This window comes from Podarcis erhardii (assembly GCF_964252035.2).
Source record: "Podarcis erhardii genome assembly, chromosome: 7".
Taxonomy (NCBI): Eukaryota; Metazoa; Chordata; class Lepidosauria; order Squamata; family Lacertidae; genus Podarcis; species Podarcis erhardii.
Window position 1 is genome coordinate 13,567,122 of NC_138511.1, and position 24,249 is coordinate 13,591,370.

At 47.5% G+C, this 24,249-nt stretch overlaps 1 protein-coding gene across 2 annotated transcripts in view; it reads left to right on the forward strand.

Annotated features, from left to right (window-relative positions):
- The window catches only part of LOC309346800 (protein-arginine deiminase type-2-like), a 72,063-nt gene extending 51,291 nt beyond the window's left edge, over positions 1–20,772 (forward strand). For both annotated transcript variants that reach the window (XM_081871002.1, XM_081871001.1), the window contains exons 11-16: positions 10,342–10,493; positions 11,667–11,811; positions 13,165–13,258; positions 17,443–17,528; positions 18,305–18,433; positions 19,756–20,772. In XM_081871002.1, coding sequence (XP_081727128.1) covers positions 10,342–10,493; positions 11,667–11,811; positions 13,165–13,258; positions 17,443–17,528; positions 18,305–18,433; positions 19,756–19,989 — 840 coding nt within the window. In that variant the 3' untranslated portion in view covers positions 19,990–20,772. The remainder of the gene's footprint in view (positions 1–10,341; positions 10,494–11,666; positions 11,812–13,164; positions 13,259–17,442; positions 17,529–18,304; positions 18,434–19,755) is intronic.
- Positions 20,773–24,249: the final 3,477 nt, after the last annotated feature.

The window sequence follows — 24,249 nt, forward strand, 5'->3', positions numbered from 1 at the left end:
ATAACACCAAAAAGATTCCCCATTTCTGTTTCCTTACAGTGAATAGAAATCAGGGGTCTGCAGTGGTTCCTCTGAGGCACCCCTTGACTTGTTTTTTGAAAAGGCCCAAATTAACTCATAGGAATCTGCCTCATATCAGGTCAATCCATCTAGCACAGTATTGTCTGCACTGACTGACAGCAGCTCTCCGGGGTCTCAGATAGGGAGTGTCTTCCTAGCCCTACTTGGAGATGCTATGGACTGGACCTGGGACCTTCTACATGCAAACCCTGTTGTGGCCCTTTTACTAAAAGTAAAGCCAAGGTTCTAGTCCTCAATGGTTTTGGAATAAGGGACTGGCTTAAACAGCACCATAGGAGCTGCCTTTATACCCTTGGTCCAGCTAGCTCAGTATTGCCTACACTGGTAGTGGTAGTGGTTCTGCAAAGTTTCTGGTCTTTTCTAACCCTACCTTAGGATGCTGACTGAACCTGGGACCTTCTGCATGCAAAGCAGATGCTCTGTATCACTCAGTTTTACACCCCTTTCCCATTTGGATCAAGGGCAGCTCAGAAGGGCTCTCCAGGCCTTCTTGCTTTGGGATCGCACATGCCTTCAGTCGGAGAACATAAGGGCATAGTGGGCATCCTCTTTCACAAGGGTCCGTCAGATGCCCCAAAGCAAAACCAGCAAGCAGGATTCAACCACAAGAGCTCTCTCCCCTCTTGCCCTTTCCAGCAACTGGCGTTCAGAAGCATTTAATGCTGTATTGTTTTAAAGACTCGATTGGGAGCTGCCCAGAGTGACTGGGGAAACTCAGCCAGATGGGCGGGGTATAAATAATAAATGATTATTATTATTATTTACTGCCTCCAAATGCAAAGCATGGTTATTGGGCTAGTAGGCATTGACAGCCATCTCCCCTCCATGAATTTGCCTGATGCCCGAATCCCTTTTTTTTTAAAGCTATCCAGGTTGGTGGCCATTTCTGCCCCCTGCAGGAGTGAGTTCCGCAGTTTAACTCTGTGCTGCACAAAGGAGGACTTCCTTTCATACATCCCGAATCTTCCATCCAACGTTCAGTTTAATTGGATGTCCACCAGTTATTGTGTTACACTCTTTCCTTCCTGGGCATAATTTTATCACGTTGCCACCTTTTCTCTAAAGTCGCAAACGCTGAAGCCTTTCCTCCTAGGGGAGTCTCCCTTTTCTGAACCGTTTCCACCTCTCCAGGATCCCTTTAGAGGTGAGCGTCAAGAACGGGCGAGGCATCTAAAAACTGCCCCCTCTTGCCGGACAGCCCACTGACGGCTTGCGTCAAGCAATGTCAGCCAAGGACAGGCAGGAGTCCTTGCCAGCAGCGAATCAGAAAAGTGGGCAGGGTGAGGGCCGAACCTTTGGCAACCCCTTAACCTCATTGGACCCCAAGTCTAGATTCGCACCACCAGATCTGGTCTCTGTGTGACCTTCTAGCCTCTCATGAGATGTCTGTACCCCTGAAATTTGGGGGGTGCCTGGGCACCAGTCTGTCTTGCCGCTGGGCACCACCCCGCGTCGCTGGTAACCGGAGACAGGAGCGCGGAGCGCTGTTGGCACCCCTCTCATGGTCCGTGCCCGCCTCAGAGAAGGTTAATCGCTTTTAAACATGGTGAGATCTATCATTTATCATGCCTCGAATGAGTACAGCCAGTCCTGGATTTGTCATGCAGGAAAGGAATACCACGTTGATCTCTGGCTCTTACTTTGCAAATATATATAAATATATATGCAAGCAATCGCCTCTCTAAAAGCGGGGGTGGAATAATAGCATTTAGAAAAGCAATTTTGGACTCTGGAGCGAGCTGAACGTATTATATTCCAATTGTTTGCTTTGAAGCCTCTTCTATTCCGCCTCCTATCTTTTCCAATCTCATTTTCCAGATGGGACACTTTAGCCAAATATTCTCGCCCCCTTCTCCGGCAAGGCACACGTGGCCATCCATAAGCCCTTTGTGGGGCTTAATGGAAAAACTGAGAGGCGGGAGAAATTACTTCTCTGCGCAGATGGTCCCTTCTGAGCCATTATAGGAATGGAAACTGGGATCTTTCCCGAAGGACCTTTCCTAGAAGCGGCAAAGTAGCTAGAATCTCAAAGCGTCTCAGTGAAAAGTCGCGGAATTGTGGAGTTTCTAGAAATTGGTGTTCGGAATTGATGCTGCCTTCAGTTGCAGGGCAGAGCTGGCTAGTAGCCCTCGCTAGCCCTCTCCTCCTCCCTTAATCTGTCCAATCCTCTTTTAAAGGCATTGGCGTTGATGATTATCACATCCTCCTGTGGGAACAAGTTTTCCCAGTTTAGCTCTGTGCTACGTGAAGAAGTCCTTTCGTAATTTTATCAGCCCTGAATCTTCCAACATTCAGCTTCAGTGGAGTTCTCGCATTATGAGAAAGGAAGAAAGCTTTTCAACTCCTCTATCGCATCACTTCTTATTTGCCTTTTCTCTAAACTAATAAGTCACAAACACTGCAACCTTTCCGTCCCCCTGATCATATTGCTTGCACTTAACTGGGCCTTCTCCAGCTCTAACATCTCTTTTTGAGGCAAGGCCTCGGGAGCTGTGGGTTTTGGAATCACCCCACCCCCACTCCTCGGCAGCAAAGTTTCAAGTCTCCAATCCCCCATGAGCGTGAAGAGGAATGAGAAGAAGGCTCCGTCCCATCACCTCCCGGAGTTAATTGCTTCTCCGCCATTTAAGGGAAGCAAGTGGAAACCCAGGCGCTAACCCAATACATCCTCATTCCTGCATAAATCATCCTTATGGCAGCCTCCCTCTTCCCACTGTGCCCACCAGAAATTGTGCCCTCGGGGCATGCGCAGAAGGACGCTGCAGTCTTCTCTAGCCACCAAGCGAGTCTCCCAAGTGCAAGATAAACAAGGGCTGTGATGGTTCAGGGAGCTGCTGCAAGAGACGGGGTGCCAGGAGTCTGCCCCACTTGGTCAGGTGGTGTCAACTCCTTGGGGTGCCCCCTCTTTCCTACTTTATTGTTTTGTTGTTTTTGTTTTAATTCTTTAGTAAAGGTAAAGGGACCCGAGACCGTTAGGTCCAATTGTAACCGACTCTGGGGCTGCGGCGCTTTATTGGCCAAGGGAGCCGGTGTACAGCTTCCAGGTCATGTGGTCAGGATGACTAAGCCGCTTTTGGCACGGAAACGCCATTTACCTTCCCACCAGAGCGGTACCTATTTATCTACTTGCACTTTGACGTGCTTTCGAACTGCTAGGTTGGCAGGAGCAGGGACTGAGCAACAGGAGCTCACCCCGTCGTGGGGATTCGAACCGCCGACCTTCTGATCTGCAAGTCCTAGGCTCTGTGGTTTAACCCACAGCGCCACCTGCGTCCCTATTCTGTTTATTCTGTGAACAACCTTGTGATCTTGTAATGAAGGGTGATGTATGCGTTTAAAACATCATCATCATCATCATTTACCCGTGTGGTGTTGCTGCAAAATTTCTCTGAAAAGATGTACGTGACGCCTTATTCAGTGATTTTTTGAAGAAGCACACACAAAAGTAAAATGTCCATAGGAAGACAGGAAGCTGGGTTATACTGAGCCAGGGCCTTGGGTCCACCTAGCTCAGAGCTGCCCACACAGACTGGCAGCAGCTCTCCAGCGTTTCAGGGAGGGAGTCTTTCCCAGCCCTACGTAGAAGGTGTCAGGATTGAACCTGGGGCCTTCTGCAGGCCAAGCAGGTGCTCTGCCGCTGAGCTGTGGCCCCTCCCTGCTTGGAAATGCTGCCAGCATTGATTGAAATGGGGGCCTCGTCCGCCACGCAAAGCAGGGGCTATACCGCTGAGTCACAGCCCTGTCTGAAAACAACTGTGCAATGATTGTAAATCTCACCAAGACAACTGATTAAAAGTTTCTGGCATATTTATTTCACAAAATTTATGCACTGCTTGATTGTAAAAGGGCGGGGGGGGGGACCCTCAACACAATTATCCATCAGAATAACGAACAACAATCATTCAATGCATGCAGAAAGTCACAAATTTGCAAGAGCAGAATGTGCCGGGGTGTTTTGTTTAGTTTTTGAGGTTGTTTCGGGATTTAACACAACATCTCTCGACCCAACTCCACCCAGGCAGATCCCCTTATGAATGCCATTTAGTGGCCTTCGCCTCCTCTCTGAAATCATCCACTCCTTGGGCTCCAGCGATGCAGGGAGGCTTTTGCAGCCCTCCCCATACCACAAATTCATAAGATGGCATCGCAATTGGCTACGGCCACGAGGCTGCCCCAGTTATCCTCGGACAAGCAAAACAGGCCTTCGCAGTCAGGATTATTGAATGACGGAGGATTAAGGCGATGAAACAGATACCCTGAGTCATTCTGAAATCTATTTGGAGGTGGATTCATACGGGGAGCTCTGGTAACGTTATCCAGGCAAAAGACTCTGCGCTTTCTCTTGTGGCTTCCTGGCCTCTCCTACCCACCCGCCATTCCAAGCCCACAAGGCCTTTAAGGAAAAGAGACGTTTTGTCCAAGGGCATCACAGGGAAGGAATCCCAGTTCTTTCCTGGCCTTGGGATGAAGCCGTCAAGCTGTCGTCAGCCGCAACTTTGCTTTCTCCTTGGCCGGGTTGGTGCAATCACCGAAGCATCTTCTGGCAGGAAGAAAAAGGGCCCTTCTGCGATGCGCTTCGTTGCACCGCCCGGTAACCTAATCGCGGAGATGGGATTACACCTTGCAAAGTAGGTTCAAACAACCTAATATCCTGCCAGGCCGTTTTTCAGTGCCAAGTCTCGTTGAAACCTAGACCCTTTTTGTGATTCCTTTCCATCTTTCCTGCTCTGAATCCCTGTTCTCCTTTCTTAAAAACATAAGAAGAGCCCTGCTGGATCAAGTCCAAGGCCCAGCTGGTTCATAATAATAATAATAATAATAATAATATTTATACCCCACCCATCTGGCTAGATTTCCCCAGCCACTCTGGGAGGCTTCCAGCACATTAAAAAACATAATAAAATGTCAAACATTAAAAACTTCCCCATACAGGGCTGCCTTCAGATGTCTTCTAAAAGTTGTGTAGTTCTTTATCTCCTTGACATCTGATGGGAGGGTGTTCCACAGGACAGGTGCCACTACCAAGAAGGCCCTCTGCCTGGTTCCCTGTAGCTTCACTTCTTTCAGGGAGGGAGCCGCCAGAAGACCCTCAGAGCTGGACCTCAGTGTCAGGGCTGAACAATGGGGGTGGAGACGCTCCTCCTTGTATACAGAGCCAATGCTGTTTAGGGCTTTAAAGGTCAACGCCAACACTTTGAATTGTGCTCAAAAAAAAAAAAAGTTTATAAATCTGTCTCTTAAATCATTCCTGTCCTAATCCCTTTTGGCCCTTCTTCAGCCTCAGAAGTTGACCCATGTTAAATTGCTGTATACAAGCAGCACATGGGTGGCACTGTGGTCTAAACCACTGAACCTCTTGGGCTTGCTGATCAGAAGATTGGGGGTTCAAATCCCTGTGACGGGGTCAGCTCCCATTGCTCTGTCCCAGCTCCTGCCACCCTAGCAGGTCGAAAGCATGCCATTGCAAGTAGATAAATAAGTATCGCTGTGGTGGGAAGGTAAATGGTGTTTCCATGCACTCTGGTTCCCGTTCCCGGTGACCCGTTGCGCCAGAAGCGGTTAGGTCATGCTGACCACATGACCCGGAAAGCTGTCTGTGGATGAATGCCTGTTCCCTCGGCCTGAAAGCAAGATGAGCACTGCAACCCCATAGTCGCCTTTGACTGGACTTAACCGTCCACGAGTCCTTTACCTTTTACTTTTATACAAGCAGAGCATTTGTGTGTATTCACCAGCAGTGTGTGTGGTGTCTCAGGACTAGATCAGTTACTCCTCTCCTTTTCCACTTAGAGAAGAGGCAAGGGAGAGGTGAGAACAATAGATAGAATCTTCTGCAGCCCAAACTCTGGGACGCGGGTGACGCTGTGGGTTAAACCACAGAGCCTAGGACTTGCCGATCAGAAGGTCAGCGGTTCAAATCCCCACGACGGGGTGAGCTCCCGTTGCTCGGTCCCTGCTCCTGCCCACCTAGCAGTTCGAAAGCACGTCAAAGTGCAAGTAGATAAATAGGTACCGCTCTGGTGGGAAGGTAAATGGCGTTTCCGTGCGCTGCTCTGGTTCGCCAGAAGCGGCTTAGTCATGCTGGCCACATGACCCAGAAGCTGTACGCCGGCTCCCTCGGCCAGTAAAGCGAGATGAGCGCCGCAACCCCAGAGTCGGTCACGACTGGACCTAACGGTCAGGGGTCCCTTTACCTTTACCCGTCCACATGGGTCTATCAAATCCAAACTCTTCTTCTTCTTCGCACAAATTCATGGAATAGAGGGGTGAGCTCAGTTGGTTAGAGCATGGTGCTGATAACACCAAGGTTGCAGGCTTTGTCCGCGCATGGGACAGCATAAATTCTGCATTGTGCAGGGGGTTGGGTGAGATGATTCTCAGGGTCCCTTCCAGTGCTACAATTCTGTGATGGCTACTAGCCACCATGCTCGTCCTCTGCTTCCACAGTCAAATGCAGCTGGAAGCCACAGGAGTGGAAAGGACTCTTGTGCTCAGATCGTGCTTACAGTTTTTCCACAGGCAACTGTGAGAAGAGGATGCTGGGCTTGTTGGGCTGTATGATGCAAGGACTTATGGGAGTTGTAGTCCAAAACAGCTGGAGGGCATGCTGGAGGCTATATTGAGGGCTCTTGTCCTGAGGTCAGTGTGGGAGCTTTTAAAAATAAAAATCCACGAATTTCCATATGTGTTTCTCTCCCTCCCCCCTCCCCTTCAAACATCTCCTTTTCCTTTTGGGGCAGAGATTTTTGAACTGCCAAATTGCAGATTCCCTCTCTGTCACTCGTAAATCTTCCTGGTGCTGACTTGAATCCATGACATCTTATCCCTGCAAGACAGCTGGTCCCCCAGCAGTTGGTGGCTACCGGCTTTCAGCACTGCAAACCTCCACATACACGCAGACATACACACCCCAAAAACTGAGGAATGATATGTTCGAGTCTCGGGGAAGAAGGCAGGTGGGCTGAGATGCTTCCCTGGGTGCTGAGACATCGTTTGAATTGGTGGCCTCTGTGAAAAGTTCATGGAAGGGCCGTAGCACAGCGTGGTACTAGGGGCACCTGCTTGGCATGCAGAAGGTCCCCGGTTCAATCCCCGCTGGCAGCATCTCCAGGAGGGTGTGGAAATCTCCCCTGCCTGGAACCCTTGAGAGCCATTGCTGAAAATCAGTGTAGGCAACATTGAGCTAGAAGAACCAATAGGTTTGATTCAACGCGTTGTAAACAAAATCTGCCCTTCTTCCCTTATGGTGTATCCAAGAGCCTGTATAGAGTCCTTAAGTGGGTTCCCTGTTGGTAGGAGAAAATAACAGAGGCCAACCAGAGAATATTTAGAAGCAAAGCAGCTAGTAAGCTTGATCTTTATTGATCTGTTGCAACAGGGTGCTCCCCTCACACGCAAGAAAGGAGGAGGACCCTGAACTCAGGTGTGCCTGCCCTTTTATAGACATTTTAAATTCCTTGCCCTGGAGCTCAAGACCACCCCCCACAAACATCATACATACATCACAGAAGGGGTGTAACCCAAGACCACTCCCCACAAACATCATTGCCTTTCCTGGTAGTCTGGCCATTCCTTTGAGATGGTGATTTCCCAATTCCTGAGACAATGGGAAGGCTCCCTGACCCCCTCCCTCCTTGCAGAGAAAACATTTGGTCAGTTTGGGAGTTAAAGTGGTTCCAGGTTGGTCTTCCTGTGCTGATCTATGTATGTACAGTGGTGCCCCACAAGACGAACGCCTCGCAAGACGGAAAACCCGCTCGATGAAAGGGTTTTCCGTTTTGGAGGCGCTTCGCAAAACGAATTTCCCTATGGGCTTGCTTTGCAAGACAAAATGTCTTGCGAGTTCCTGCGGGGTTTTTCCCCTTTTTTCCCCCTTTTCCTAAGCCACTAAGCCACTTATCAGCTGATCCGCTAAAAGCCGCTAAACCGCTAATAGCGCTAATCCGCTAAACTGTCAATGGGCTTGCTTCGCAAGACGAAAAAACCGCTATACGAAGAGCCTCATGGAACAGATTAATTTCGTCTTGCGAGGCACCACTGTACGTGCTTGGTTGGTACATTTATGAACATTTATTATATATGTAAGACCTTAAATTTTATTATTACAAAAGTACGGCTGCTTCCAACATTTCAGTTTTATGCCCAGTATGTAGCTCTCTTCGTGGCCCCCACATTTGGACTTAATTCCAAATTAAGCTGTGTGGCTTAATAAACAGAGGCTATGTGCAATTTTCTGGCTGCCGTCTGTGTGCGTTTAAGTAGATAGGAGCTTGGGTTGCAGATGTGAGCTTGGATTAGGCGAGGCAGGGTGGGCTCTTAGCCCAGACCTTGCCATATTTAGGGACGTTCGTCCTGGAAAGATGCATTTGCTTCACCCTTTCCCAGTTAAAGATCCCCTTTATACTTTGCTTTGGACTGCAGTGCAAAGTCAATAGCAAGAGTGCCTCTGAGCATACATTGTTCCTATTTCTTCTAACTTTTAACCCTGCTCTTCCCAAGGAGTCCGTTTAAGATTTTAACCTTGTTGTGGTTTTAGGCTGGTTTGAAGGGATGCCTTTTTCCATTTATATTTGTGGCTCTGAGTTACTATCTATCTATCTAGCTATCTAGCTATCTAGCTATCTAGCTATCTATCATCTATCTCTATCTATCATCTATCTATCTGTCTGTATGTCTATCTATCTATCTATCTATCTATCTATCATCTATCTATCATTTATCTGTCTATCTGTCTATCTGTCTATCTGTCTATCTGTCTGTCTATCTATCTATCATCTATCTGTCTGTCTATCTATCTATCTATCTATCTATCTATCTATCTATCTATCTATCTATCATCTATCTATCTGTCTGTCTGTCTGTCTATCTATATCTATCTATCTATCTATCTATCTATCTATCTATCTATCTATCTATCATCTATCTCTATCTATCATATCTATCTATCTATCTATCTATCTATCTGAATGATAATAGCAATAAGTTAATTCATTAAAAGCAATCTCCTTTCCCCGACACACACAGATGCAAATAATCCTCAGAGAATTGCCACGAGCTCAGCAGATAAAGTGAAAAAGTCAATGAGGGGGGCAGGCAGCCCACCCAGCTGAACTCTAGCAGATGCTCTCCAAATGGAGCTTATGGGGGATTTAAACAGCTCAGGGAACTGGGGTGGGCCTCACTGTGGAGACATTTCATGCTTATTAGCAGAGTATTGTGACATCTTGTCTGTCAGGACAGCTGCTTCACACCTCCAAGCCCTCTGCAAGATAACATTAGGGCACACGTGCCTTTTCTGCCCTTTAGAGCTTCCTTTGTGTTGCCCAGCAAGGTTTGTTTCAAAACCCTTCCCTGTCATTGACCTAAGGCGCCATCTGCACTGTGCATTTAAAGCACTATCATCCCCCTTTACACAGTCATGGCTTCCCCAAAGAATCATGGGAGCTGTAGTCTCTTATGAGTGGTGAGGGTTGTTTGGAAAGTCCAGTTCCCCTCTGAGAGTTCCCAAAATTTCCCTACAATTCCTAGAATTCCCTGGGTAGAGGGATTAATTATCAACCCATGAGGGAGCTCAGAGACAATTTATTGATGGTTATGGTTATTATTTCAAGCAGCCCTGTATCGGGAGGTTTTTAATGCTTGATGTTTTTATTATGTTTTTAGATATGATGTAAACTGCCCAGAGTGGCTGGGGAAATCCAGCCAGATGGGCAAGGTATAAATATTAATGATGATGAGGTTATTTCAATTTATTTTTGTGGTACCTTGGTTCTCAAACTTAATCCGCTCTGGAAGTCCATTCCAAAACCAAAGCATTCCAAAACCAAGGCGTGCTTTCCCATAGAAAGTAATGCAAAATGGATTAATCCATTCCAGACGGTTAAAAACAACCCTTAAAACAGCCATTTAACATAAATTTTACTATCTAATGAGATCATTGATCCATAAAATGAAAGCAATAAACAATGTACTACAGTGGAACCTCGGATTGCGGACGTAATCCGTGATGGAGGCACGTCCGCAACCTGCAGTGCTGCGCCTGCACACGTGCGTGACGTGATTTGGCGTTTCTGCGCATGCGCGAAGCATGATTGGCAAAACCTGGAAGTAACCCTTTCCCGTACTTCAATGGAATCTCGGAGTTGAACCCTTTCAGCTGTACACACAAGCATTCACCATTTCTGTGTCAATTTAACAATGATACTTAACATTGTAGTGGGAGCCCTGTGATTGAAGGAGATATCTTTCCCCTCCCTGCAGGGCCCAGATTTTGGCTACGTCTCCAGGGAGCCCCTCTTTGAAGAAGTCACCAGCTTGGACTCTTTTGGGAATCTGGAAGTCAGCCCGCCAGTGACTGCCAATGGAAAAGAGTACCCTTTGGGGAGAATCCTCATTGGAAGCAGCTTCCCTCTGTAAGAGAGTGCACGTGGATGTCGATATTGTAAAAGACCAGGCGACCTGAATTTCTGGTTTAAAAAAAGAAAACTCAAAACCCACCACTGACCATTATCAATCATAGGGCTTGGGCCTTTTTTTGCCTTGTGCAAAGCCTCCCAGTGTTGCCTGCCGTCGTTGGATGAGGACAGAGGCTAAAGGGGCATGGGAAGAATTAAGATAAATATGCATTTTCCTGCAAAGGGCAAAACATTCAGCCCTTTCTGTGGCCAGAAGCTGGCTGGCTAGGCATCTGAGCCTCATGTCAATGGTGGCAAGAGGGTTGTGTCCTCCAATGAGGGCCTCAGGGCTTGCAGTGAAAGCAATACAGAGGCAGTGCTGAACTCTGGCAAAGGAGAAGATCTGCCACCTGCCTCACTCAGACAAATGATAGGGCCGGCCCTGTAAATACATGTCTGTTTTCACTGGCCCTGTTTTTCTCTCTCATTCATTTCCTCCTCTTCTTCTGGGGGAATGTGCTTATATAATTAAACATCCAAAGATATTCCAAAGCACTTATCATCCAATAGTTTTTTTTATACAGTCAAACCTCGGTTGTTGAACGTAATCCATTCCAGAAGCGAAGCCCATTTGGCTTCTGAAACGTTTGACAACCGAGGCGCAGCTTCCGATTGGTTTCAGGAGCTTCCCACAGTCAGTGGAAACTGCATTGGATGTTCGGCTTCCGAAAAACAGTCGAAAACCAGAACATTTACTTCTGGGTTTTTGGCCTTTGGGAAATGTTCCTTTGGGAAATGTTCCAAAACTGAGGCGTTTGGGATCCGTGGTTTGACTGTACATACATAACCTCTTCTTGACTTCCCACCCCTCCTTTCCTGATGTTTACTTTTATTACTCCTTTTATTAGCTGCTTTAAAACACAGATTTTTATTATCTAAGCCCCAAAATCGCTAATTCTTTCAGTAATCTGCTGCTTATATTTCAAAACCTGCCTGCGACTTCATGTATGGGCGATAGTTTAGTAGATAACCCATCAATGGTTTCCATTCTCCCTTAAACAATTCATCATTATGTCCTCTTCGTTTAGCAGTCATTTTCTCCATTTCAGCATAGTCCATCAGTTTCATAAGCCATTCATCCCTAATTGGTCATCCTTCTTCTTTTTCTTGGGGGGATGTTGACCTTTTCAGGTCCGCAGGACGGAGGATGACCAAGGTAGTGCGGGATTTCCTCTATGCCCAGAAAGTCCAGTCACCCATTGAGCTCTACTCTGACTGGCTGACGGTGGGCCACGTGGACGAGTTTGTGACTTTTGTCCCCATTCCTGGCAAAAAGGTGAGCATCAGCTGTGAAGTTCTGTGACCCTTACGCGTTATCGCTAGTTAATTATGTGTTTTGGGCTGAGAAACAGCGATGAAAGCATAGCTGGCGTGGCCATAACCTTCCCCTCCTATGGATTCATCCGGTCCTCTTTTCAAGGATTGGACAGAGACTATGGAAGAGTCATGGGAATAAGGAGAGTGTGCATGTGTGAATTCAGCAATGCTTAGTTTGTTTTGGGTTCTTAGTTCGTTAATATTGTTAATATTGTTTTGTGGGTTATGAGCCCTGTAACGCCTTGTGAATTTTATAATACGACTTTTCTTGTGGTTGTGCTGTTTAGCCTATTTTCTAAGTTGTTTTGTTAATGGTGTTTTATGGAAGGTGGTTGTTCTAATGGTGATTAGTTGATTATTTTATGTGATTTATGTTGCGGTTGTGAGGATGATGATGATGATAATAATAATAATTTATTTGTACCCCACCCATCTGGCTGGGATTCCCCAGCCACTGTGGGCGGCTTCCAACAAGATTAAAAATACATTAAAATGCCACACATAAAAAACTTCCCTGAACAGGGCTGCCAGGTAGTTGTTTATCTCTTTGACAACTGATGGGAGGGCGTTCCACAGGGCGGGCGCCACTACCGAGAAGGCCCTCTGCCTGGTTCCCTGTAGCTTTGCTTCTTGCAGTGAGGGAACCGCCAGAAGGCCCTTGGCATTGGACTTCAGTGTCCGGGCAGAACGATGGGGGTGAAGACGCTCCTTCAGGTATACTGGACCAAGGCTGTGTTCTGCTCTGTTATTATTTATGGCATGTAAGGTGCTTTGTGACTCATGTGAGTTAAAAGCGGCATAGGAATATAATAAATAAACAAAGCAAGCAAGCAAGCAAGCAAAGTTAAGGACCCCTGGCCGGTTAAGCCCAGTCAAAGGCAAGTATGGGGTTGCGGCGCTCATCTTGCTTTCAGGCCGAGGGAGCCGCCGTTTGTCCACAGACAGCTTTCCAGGTCATGTGGTCAGCATCACTAAACCCTTTCTGCGGCAACAGAACACCGTGATGGAAACCAGAGTGCACGGAAACGCCATTCACCTTCCCGCTGCAGCGGTACCTATTCATCTACTTGCACTGGTGTGCTTTTGAACTGCTGAGATGGCCGACCTTCTGATCGGCAAGCCCAAGAGGCTCAGTGGTTTAGATCACAGCATCCCCCGCATCCCCGATAAGCAAGCGAGCAAGCCATCCAGATGGATGGCCAGCATGGCCTCCTGTGGGAAGGAGTTCCATAGTTTAACCATGAGCTGCGTGGAAAAGTCCTTTCTTTTACCTGCCCTGATACGGCCCTTCGTTTCCCTTTCCTCCTCTCAGCAATTCCGGATGCTCATGGCCAGCCCTTCCGCCTGCTACAAGCTGTTCAGGGAGAAGCAGAAAGAAGGTCATGGAGAAGCCGTCATGTTCAAAGGTAGGCTGTTCAGACAGACCCAGGATAAGAGCATAAAAAGAAACCCTGCTAGATCAGGCCCATCAAAGTCCAGCATCCTGTTCTTACAGGGGCCAACTAGATGCCTGTGGGAAACCAGCAAACAGAAGCCAAGCACAAGAACACTTTCCCCTCCATGTGATTTTCAGAGTATAGCCATGGTGGCTCATAGCCATTGATAGCTCTCTCCTCCTCTATGAATTTGTCCCATTTCCTTTTAAAGCCATCCAGGTTGGTGGGCCGTCCCTGCCTCCTGTGGGAGGGAGTTCCGCAGTTCAACACTGCGCAAACAACTTTCTTTTACCAGTTCTGAATTTTCTGACATTCAACTTCGCTGGGTGTCCGCAAGTTGCAGTGTTACGAGAGAGGGAGAAAAGCTTTTCTCTGCCCACGTTCTTCATGCCAGGCATCGTTTTATATACCTATCTTGTGTTGCCTCTTACTTGCCTTTTCTCTAAACTAAAAAGTCCCAAAAACGGCAATCTTGCTTCGTGCAGCTGTCTTGGAACAGAGTCCTGCCTCTGAGGAGGGATTGGACTCTCTGGCATGTTTCCATTTGTTTTTCGAAAATTAGTAAAGGTAAAGGCACCCCTGACCATTAGGTCCAGTTGTGGCCGACTCTGGGGTTGCAGCGCTCATCTCGCTTTATTGGCTGAGGGAGCCAGCGTACAGCTTCCGGGTCATGTGGCCAGCATGATTAAGCCACTTCTGGTGAACCAGAGCAGCGCACGGAAACGCCGTTTACCTTCCCGCCGGAGCGGTACCTATTTATCTACTTGCACTTTGATGTGCTTTTGAACTGCTAGGTTGGCAGGAGCAGGGACCGAGCAACGGGAGCTCACCCCGTCGTGGGGATTCGAACCGCCGACCTTCTGATCTGCAAGTCCTAGGCTCTGTGGTTTAACCCACAGCGCCACCTGTGACCCACTTTTCAAAAATTACCTTGTGCAAAATTGGCTCATCAGTTTTATCGCTCCTTTCGCAAAGCACCTTGTAACACAACCCAAAACTCTTCTCTCTCTCTCTCTCTCTCTCTCTCTCTCTCTGTGTGTGTGTGTGTGAGAGAGAGAGAGAGAGAGAGAGAGGGAAAATCACACAAGTGGCTTTGCCCATCCTTATTCTGCACCAATGTGTGGGGAAGCAGGACGAAGATGTCTCATGGACGGCTCCCGCAATCTCCTTATGTCCCAAAGAATGGGGAGGGGAGGCCCATGGTTGAAACGTATCATGGACACTGGCTTCAAATTATCCAGCCTCCTTGTCGGGGATAATCAGATCCACTTCTTGCCTTGGACCCCCCAAGCTGAGTGTTGGCTATGTTCGAAATGCAGCTCCCCACCCAGCAGATGCTACTGCAATCTCAGCTGTGTATGATAATATTGGCAACATGACAGAAGCAGCAATGGTCACACCATACATTTAAGGTCCATTTAAAGTACAGTGTTCTCCCTCCCCCACAAAAAAACCCCAATAATCATGGGAAGTATAGTTTACACTTTGGAACTCCCTGCCTATTGAGATCAATCAAGCACCTTCAGTGTCCTCTTTTCAGCACTCGCTAAGAACATTTTTCTTTGGGCCAGCCTACCCATACAGGTATATTCAGATGCAAGTTTTTTAAAGTTTGTTGTTTTAACTTTTATTTATTTATTTATTTATTTATTTATTTATTTAATCGTGTTTTTTTCAATAATAACAACAACCACAAAAAAACACATACAACAAAAACCGCAATAGCACTAATAACACAATATAATATTTCAGATTTGAGTACTGATATACCTATGACTACACCTTTTAAACAATATTTCCCCACCTCTCCTCCCCCTACTTCCCACCACCGTCCGCCTTATCGCTTAAATATTCCTTCCAGATTTCTTCATATTTATCCATTCTTAATTTGCGTCGACATGCAATTCGTTCATATGTGGCTAGTCTGTCCATATTGTCAATCCATGTGCTCAATGGAATCTTTTTGCGGCTCTTCCAATTCATCAGAACAAGTTTTTTTTGCTTCTAATATGGCAATTTGTTGTTTTAACTTGATTGTTGTTCATGTCCCTTTTGGTCATTTTATTGCTTAAACTTTTTTTAATAAACCACTTCGAGCTTGGGGAAAAAATAGCAATCAAGCAGTGCGTAAACTTTGTGGAATAAATAGCGTACCTCTCACAGAGCTATATACCCAGCACCCTTAAACTACAGCTCCCAGGATTCACTGGCGGGGAGACGTGCTGTATTTCAGAGGTGGTCATCTAGACTGGAGGTCTTGAAAACCAGGCACCCGGTTTCCTAAATTGGAGCCCCTGGAGCATGTCTTTAGGTGCAAAACCTTCTCCTCGATCTGGTTCATTTCCTAGCTCTGGACCATAGCTGTCAAGCGTCCCTTATTTGGCGGGACAGTCCCTTATCCCAGTGCCATGTCCCGCTGCTGTCCCTTATTTATGAGGCTTCGTTTGGCTGCTGGCTGGGCTTTCTGCATTTGGCTCGGTGGGGCTCAGAAGTTGAACATACCTGTGCCCGGAAAATCCCTTATTTTGGCTGCTGATTTATTATTTTTGAGGCTGCTGGTCCCTTATTTTCAAATCTGTAAGTTGACAGCTATGCTCTGGACTCTGATGCATCTTGAAGTCATCATAGACGTGTAGAGCTGGAAGGGACCACGAGGGTCCTCTAGTCCAACCCTCTGCAATGCAGGAATCTTTTGCCCAATGTGCAGCTCGAAACCACACTCCAGAGTTTAAGAGTCTCATGCTCTACAAATGAGGCCCTTGAATTTCAGGCCGTGCCTTAAGGGAGAGAGAGAATGACACCGTGCTTGTGGAAATGAACCTCTCTCCAGGCGATAAGCTCCAGTGGCAACAGCTGGAGGGTCACCAGGGCCGCGAACTTCCCAGCACCTTTGCATCCTGTCTTAACAGCTGTGCCACCTCGCCTTTTCAAAAAGAGAGGGAGACTCTCTTAGCGTAACCAGGCTCAAAATAAAGCGTAACACTTTCCAAACCATTATGGGAGTTCGGCTCACGTAGTTCAAAGCCCGGCTCTTCAGCTTAGCTGGTGCATTTGCTTGGCACGCAGAAGGTCCTGGGTTCATTCCACAACTTGACAGACTCCTGCCTGAAACCCCCGAGAGGTGTGCCAGGCAGCACAGGCAATGTATTCACAGTGCAAATACATTTATTAGAATCATAGAATTGTGGAGTTGGAAGGGTTCCCAAGGCTCACCTAGTCCAACCCCCGTTATTTTATTATTAGCCTTTTCTTTCCTCTGTCTTGAATCTTCCGACATGCATCTTCTCTGGATATTTGAGCAAACAGATTGATTGCTTCTAGTTATTCCCTTAGAATGAAACTGACCTATGGGAAATGTAACTTGAAAAAAGAGACATTGTGCCTACCTTTGTAAACCAAGAAAACTTTAATAAAAATATATATATATATTTTTAAAAGAAGGGCTTAGCTCCCTCTGTGGGTGATTTATAGTGTGCAACAAACTCATCTGCTTGCTCCTGAGAAATGCCATTGCATTTTCTTATAGTTGCCAATGCATCTTCTTCTAGTGCAACTGCTGTCAAAGACATTTCATATTCGTGTGTGTGCACGCGCAGTGCCAGATTTATGTATAAGCTTGTTTAAGCTATAGCTTAGGGCTCTACTCTCTCGCCCCCCCCCAAAAAAAATATATTTTGGAAATGTACATCCAGTGTTTTTTTTTTCCTTTATAAGATAAAAAACAAATAAAATAAAACCTACACAGTGTTTTGTGTTGTGTAGGCTCCTATGATGTAAGTAATGGGCCCTGCCTGCTAGCCTGCTCGCTAAAATATCACTGGTTTGCTCATTTCTATATATAGGGTGCCTACATTCTGCATGGATTGGTTGCATGGCAACACGTGCAAATGGCTTTAGATACCTAACAGGTCCATAAATTACCATATAGCATATATTCAACACAAAAAACAGTGACAATTTGTTGTTGAGAAAAGACAGCTGGACATAGAAAGGGCCCCATTACCTTCAGTAGCTGAGGGCCTTAATCCAGCCGTGAGTGTGTGTGTGCAGTAACATTTGAGGAGTTCCTTTCAGAAAATAAGAAGCTGCCAAGCCCTGCCAGTGGCTTCTAGGATTAACCTTCTTTCCCCCCGCCTTTTGTTCCCCCACCCCAGGGTACACTGGCACAGACACGAAGCGCGTCACCGTCAACAAGGTGCTCTCCAACGAGGTCATGGTGCAAGAGAATCAGTATGTGCAGGTATGTCAAGGATTAAAGGTAAAGGTAAAGGTACCCCTTCCCGTACAGGCCAGTCTTGACAGACTCTGGGGTTGGTGCGCCCATCTCACTCAAGAGGCCGGGGGCCAGCGCTGTCCGGAGACACTTCCGGGTCACGTGGCCAGCATGACAAAGCTGCATCTGGCGAGCCAGCACAGCACACAGAAACGCCGTTTACCTTCCCACCAGTAAGCGGTCCCTATTTATCTACTTGCACCCAGTGGTGCTTTTGAACTGCTAGGTTGGCAGGCGCTGGGACCGAGCAGCGGGAGCGCACCCCGCTGCGGGGATTCGAACCGCCGACCTTTCGATCGGCAAGCCCTAGGCGCTGAGGCTTTTACCCACAGCGCCACCCCACCCCATGTCAAGGATTACTGAGCCGCAATTTCTGCACTGCAGCAGGTTGGAGATCCCTTGGAAATCCCTTCCAACTTTACAGTTCTGTCCTTGTCAAGTGGCTGTCCTTTTTCGTTTTAATCAAAATTACTCCCCACCCCCCAAAAGAAGCATGCTTAAATCAAGGCACAAATGAAGCCTCTGAGCCTCCTTAGTCATTATTATTACTACTACTATTTTTAGTTAATTGTTTTTTTAACGTTTTCAAGAGTTGCCTTTACTGCTCATTTATGGTTTTACTCTCTTTGTAAATCATACTGAGATATTTTTTTTTACAATCAAGCCGTGTGTAAATTTTGTGAAACAAATCACATTATCTAAGGTCACTAAATCTGCACCTGTCACTTCTGAACCTCCCCCAGCGATGCATTGACTGGAACCGGGACATCCTCAAGAAGGAGTTGGGTCTGGCAGAAAAAGACATCATTGACCTCCCGGCCCTCTTCAAGATGGACAAGCAAGGCAAAGCAATGGCTTACTTCCCCAACATGGTGAGAATTGTCACATGGGCTATTTAGCAAAAGAATTGGCTGGATCCCAGAGCTAAACGCCGTCTCCAGCAAAAGAAAGCCCCCAGCAGAGTTTACAAAGTGTAGCATTAAACCTGTTAATATCTTGTTTGGTCCGCTACCAGAGCTTCTCTGTTTCTACTGCTCTTAGCATTAAATGTACCATACACTTTAGTAAGTTTAAAAGCTGTACTTACAACACTCCAATGGTCACATTAAAGCATTATTCTGTGCAACAGCAGCAAGAAGAATGCAGGCAGAAATTCTTGGGTTTACAAAATGCAGAAATAGTCTCAGCTTATAGCTAGCAAGCTCTGGCACATCCTATCTCAGGGAATTCATATAGTGAAAGACAAAGGAGGAAACTTAACTTCCAGGTGAGGAGTGTGATCTAATTGATTAACTAGCATATCCAAACTAGAGCCTGGATAGCTCAGTTGGTTAGAGCGTGGTGCTGAAAATGCCAAGGGGCCCCAAGGATCATCTAATCCACACTCTAACCAACTGAGCTATCCATATTTATTTACAATCAAGCGGTATATACATTTTATAAACTAAATAAATGAACCAAATAAGATGGGTGCTGGATAAAGCAGTTGGCTGGAGGAGACAGCCCAAGGAAGGACCGCAGCCTGGTCTATTTTTTGCTCTCTCTGTCTCCTTTTGTTTTGTTTTGATATATAGTTTTATTAAATCTCCAAAGATATTTCAAAACACTGATCACCCTATAGTGTTTTTTTATACATGCATAACTTCTTGACTTCCTACCCCTCCTTTGTTTATTTTTATTACTCCTTTTTATTCGCTGTTTTAAAACACACACGTTTTTATTATCTAAGCCCCAATATTGCTAATTCTTTCAATACAGTGGTGCCCCGCAAGACGAATGCCTCGCAAGATGAAAAACCCGCTAGAAAAACGGGTTTTCCGTTTTGGAGGCGCTTCGCAAAACGAATTTCCCTATGGGCTTGCTTCGCAAGACGAAATGTCTTGCGAGTTTTTCCGACTTTCCCCCCCTTTTTCCAAGCCGCTAATCCGCTAATCCGCTAAGCCGTCAATGGGCTTGCTTTGCAAGACGAAAAAACCGCTAGACGAAGAGAATCGCGGAACGGATTCTTTTTGTCTTGCGAGGCACCACTGTAATCTGCTGCTTCTATATCAAATCCTGCCTGCGATTTCATGTATGGGCGATAAGTTTGATAGATAACCCATCAATGGTTTCTTTCCACTCCCCCTTAAACAATTCATCGTTTAAGGTCCTCATTAGCTCAGCGGTCAATTTCTCCCTCTCCTTTTGCATCCAGGTGAACATGATTGTGCTGTCCAGGGACCTGGGCATCCCCAAGCCGTTTGGGCCTATCATCGAGGCTGAGTGCTGCCTGGAGCAGCATGTCTGCTCCCTCCTGGAGCCGCTGGGCCTGACCTGCACCTTCATCGACGACGTTTCGTCCTACCACAAGCAGCTGGGGGAGGTCCATTGCGGCACCAACGTTCAGCGCAAGCCTTCTGCCTTCAAATGGTGGAACGTGACTCCATAGTAATAAGGGGAGATTTCCTGAAAACTGACCCAGGGGGTGGGGGGTGGGGAGAGAGGATTCGGACAAGCAGTTTTGCACCCTACGTGCCTTTTTGACCCGAGTCCACCAATCCCGAGTTTTGAATCGGGTTGGTTTCATCCCAGGCAAACGATGGACTCAAGAGATCTCTGTTGGTTGGAGGAGCTACACAAATCAATAGATGCTTTGTCGGGTGAGTGGGAGAAAACTGTTTGCCTGAATCCTCCGGCAGAAGCAGCTTTTTTTACCCCTGTTGTTTTCCGTTGCTCGGGGACTGATGGGGCTTCTTTGGGGGGGGGTGTTAACTGGATTTGTGGGGGCTTTCTTTTTCACTGGCGACTTTGCGGGTGCTGTGTGCTTGTTTTTTTCCTCCCTTCTTTTTGCCTCCCAAAGTCCTTCAGCCGAATGCCAGCTTCCTTTCTCTGTGCATGCAAAAGAAGAAAAAGAAAACAGAAGACCCGAAGCCCATTCCATATTCTGTGTGTTTTGTGTGCGTATATGCTAAAGCTTTTTGGAAGTCGTGGCAGCTGGAGAAGACGGGGGCTCGTATCTAGAGAAGTCCTCCTTGGCTTGTAGGCCCCTTAGATAAGTCATGTGTATTAACTTCCATGGGTCTACTCTTGGGTAGGATCGGATACAAGCCTATATAACTGGTTTGGGGCATTATACCAAAAATAGTATCATAACAAATGGAAAGACGCTTCTGAGTTGGTAACAATAATATTAATAAAATGGGGGAAACGCTCTTGTTGGTCTTTTTAAAAATGGTTGTATTTGTGCATTCCTTTGGGTTGCCAGGATTCTTTGGGTTCCATATCCCTTACATTCAAGGTGTTCAAAGCAACCTTCCTCAGCCACCAGGTCAGTGGTGTCCTCCTGATGTTCTCTACACACTCAAAAGCATGGAGGTTATTCGTGGAGACTTAGTCGTAGGGTGCTGATTTCCACAAGAACCTATGCAGCACCTGCTGGATCGAGCCAAGAGCATTCTGTTCTCACGGTGGCCCCAAAAGCAGCACCCAAGTCCAACAGCGCTCTCCTAAGAACACAAGAAAGATCCATGGGGAGAGGCAACCCTCTGGACCTTGAAATCAGCAAGGCTGTTGCCAGAGAGGCCTGTGCTTCTGACCCTATGAATCTGAGGTTTTTATCTGCGCCAGCCACAGACACTGATGCAATTGCACAGCTCCCCAATCGATGTGGAAGAGTGAAAAGGTTTGCAAGCATTGGAAGAAATTGGTCTTCCTCCCAGGAACTTGAGGACTAGAAACTTAAACCTTTCTGTAGGAGGAGAAAGAACAGGTTCCCCGAAAGAATGAGGTAACAGGCCTCCTCTGAGGAATGGTATTCTTTGCATGTGCCACATTAATATCCAAATATGACATGCAGAGAGAGAGAAGAGGCCAAAATCAAGAGCCCCCTGCCCCTGACAGGGGTATCAAATGAAATGAAATGAGGGAGATCGGATTAAGAGGGCCGCAGGGGTGATCTGAGAAGGCCCCTTGCTGCCGTTAAAAAAGTAAATTAAAAACCCCCACAAAACTTCCCAGGCATTCGGACAGCGCCACCGCTGACAGTAATGTCAGCCGGAGCTGAGCAATGGAATTAAAATTAGTCCCGTGTCTTTCCAGTGGGGTTAAGCATCTCACATGGTGCAGGACCCTCCTCTCAAATACCGGCTAGGAGAGAGAATTGCAATGACATGGCCGCCTCTGCTTGGGCACATGCCAACTCTGGGAAGCTGAGATGGCGGCCTGAGATGGAGCGCATAACTCCCTGGAGTCGCGATCGCCTCTCTGCCTTTGTTGTGGGCGAGGGTAGGGTTACTCAACAGCAGCTGGAGTTGCAGCAGCTGAGCCCAGCGAAAGGAGGGGTGGCCCAGCGTCAGGGCCTCTGGCTGGCCGGCACATCGTTGCCCCCGTCCCACATAGATGCTAATCCCGGAATTATTGACATGTCGCATGCCTCCCAAACGAAGGGATCTAATGATGCCATCTAATACATGAAAAATGTTGGCTGAGGAGGAGCCCCGTTCCCGGCCCCAGCTAAAGCAAGGAGGGCCAGAGCTGGATCCCTGAGACAGTGGATCCACAAGGGTGATGAGGGAAGGGGGCCGCAGATTCCAACTAGCCCTGGAATCCCCCTTCCCCCCGTTACTTAAAACAGTGCCCCCTTTCCCCCAGTCCTGCCTGACACCACAATCACACAGCTCTCCTGTCGGTGTGGAGCACGGGAGCTTGCCAGCTTTGGAAATCAGTCTTTTACTCACAGTGGTGAGAACTAGAAACTTGCAACTCACCAGCCGTGTGCTCACGTTATAGGCAGCTCCCTGATTTTCTCGCCGGCGTCGCCAGGTACAGCTAGGAACGTTCCCTGCCTGAAACCTGGGACAGCTAATACCAGTCAGAGTAAGCCAAGGTTTCCAAAACTTGGGTCTCCAGCTGTTTTTGGACTACAGTTCCCATCATCCCTGACCACTGGTCCTGCTAGCTAGGGATGATAGGAGTTGTAGTCCATAAACAGCTGGAGAGCCAAGTTTAGGAAACCCTGGTCTAAGAGCCTGACTTGGCATAAGGCACTTTCCTCCGTTCCTATTTAAGTCACCCCTCAATTTGCAGCGATGACGACTAGAAGCATGCTTTGTTTTCAAGGGAAAGGATGTTCAGTCCCTGACATCTCCAGGCAGGGCTGGGGATAGAACCTGCCTGGAAACCCTGAGAGCTGAAATCAATTACCATTGCTTCTGGCAATTACAGAACACAAACCCAAAAACCCACCCTCTGCCTTCAACACCAAGCTCCTGATATGACCCACTCAGCTCCTTTGCAAGATAAGGTAGCCTTGCTGAATTTTGCACAGCTCAACTACAGAGCTTTTTCCCCTTTTTGCATCCATTGAAGACGATGATGTCTACATTCACTGCAACAACTTGAGCAGGGAGAGTCAGGCTACTGACCTTCAACCGTCATTGGTGGGCTGATGGTCATGGATAAAGGGAGCTTGCTTCTGTGCATGAAAAGAAGGCAAAGTAGCAATGGTGGGAATTAGGGGCAGTAAAGGCAAGTGACGGCAAAGGTGAGTGATGGCGGGAGAAAGAATCCTTCAGCTGGGGGGCTGCGGCTGCTACATCCCTGTGTGTAAAGGAGGCAGAGTTGTGATGGAGACCCAGTGGCAGGAAAGGCAAGCGATGGTCGGCCTGCAACAGAGGAACCTGTGACCCTCCAGACATTGGCAGATGCCAACTCCCAAGATCCCTGCCAGCCAGCATGCCCAGTGGTCAGGGACGATGAGGGTTGCTTCAGCTCGGTAACCTTCAGAAGGCACCAAACTGGTGAGCTCTGACCTAGAGAAAGACACCAAAGCCATCATTCTGCCGCCTACAGGATGAAACATCACCGCTATTTAGACATGCCTAGCCAAGCAATCAACGTGGGGAGATATTTTACATTCCTTGCTGAAAGGGAAAAAATGCAGCTCCCCCAACTCACTGCGATTAAACTGTTCACTGGTGGCACAAATTCAGGCAATGCTACCCTCTTCTGGATGGTTTGGCTAACACAGTTTGTCACCTCAAATTTCAGGGGCGTCCTATGTGACGCCAAAACCCAGCCTTCCCTGTCACCCCGCCTCTCACCTTCTATTGGATGTCGTACTTGCAACACCCCACAAGCTCTACGTCTCGGTTGTGCCCCCCTGGACCCACCTTTAGCAAACTGAGAGGCAAGCATTTCCACTGCAGGCAGAAAACTTGCACCAGTTGCCTCCTGCTTGCAGCTGCTCAGCATTGCCAGAATCATTCCTCCCACAGCTGTGTTTGCTTGTTAATTACCACAGAGCCAAGGACTTGCCGATCAGAAGGTCGGCAGTTCGAAACCCTGCGACGGGGTGAGCGCCCGTTGCTCGGTCCCTGCTTCTGCCAACCTAGCAGTTCGAAAGCAGGTCAAAGTGCAAGTAGATAAATAGGTACTACTCCGGCGGGAAGGTAAACGGTGTTTCTGTGTGCTGCTCTGGTTCGCCAGAAGCGGCTTAGTCATGCTGGCCACATGACCCGGAAGCTGTACGCCGGCTCCCTTGGCCAATAAAGCAAGATGAGCACTGCAACCCCAGAGTCGGCCACAACTGGACTTAACGGTCAGGTTTACCTTTACCTTACTCCACCACTGAGCAGCAACAATCCAGCAAAAGGGCCTCACGGCCCCCAGATGCTGGGAGCTGGAGTCTAGCAATTTATTGAGAACCACA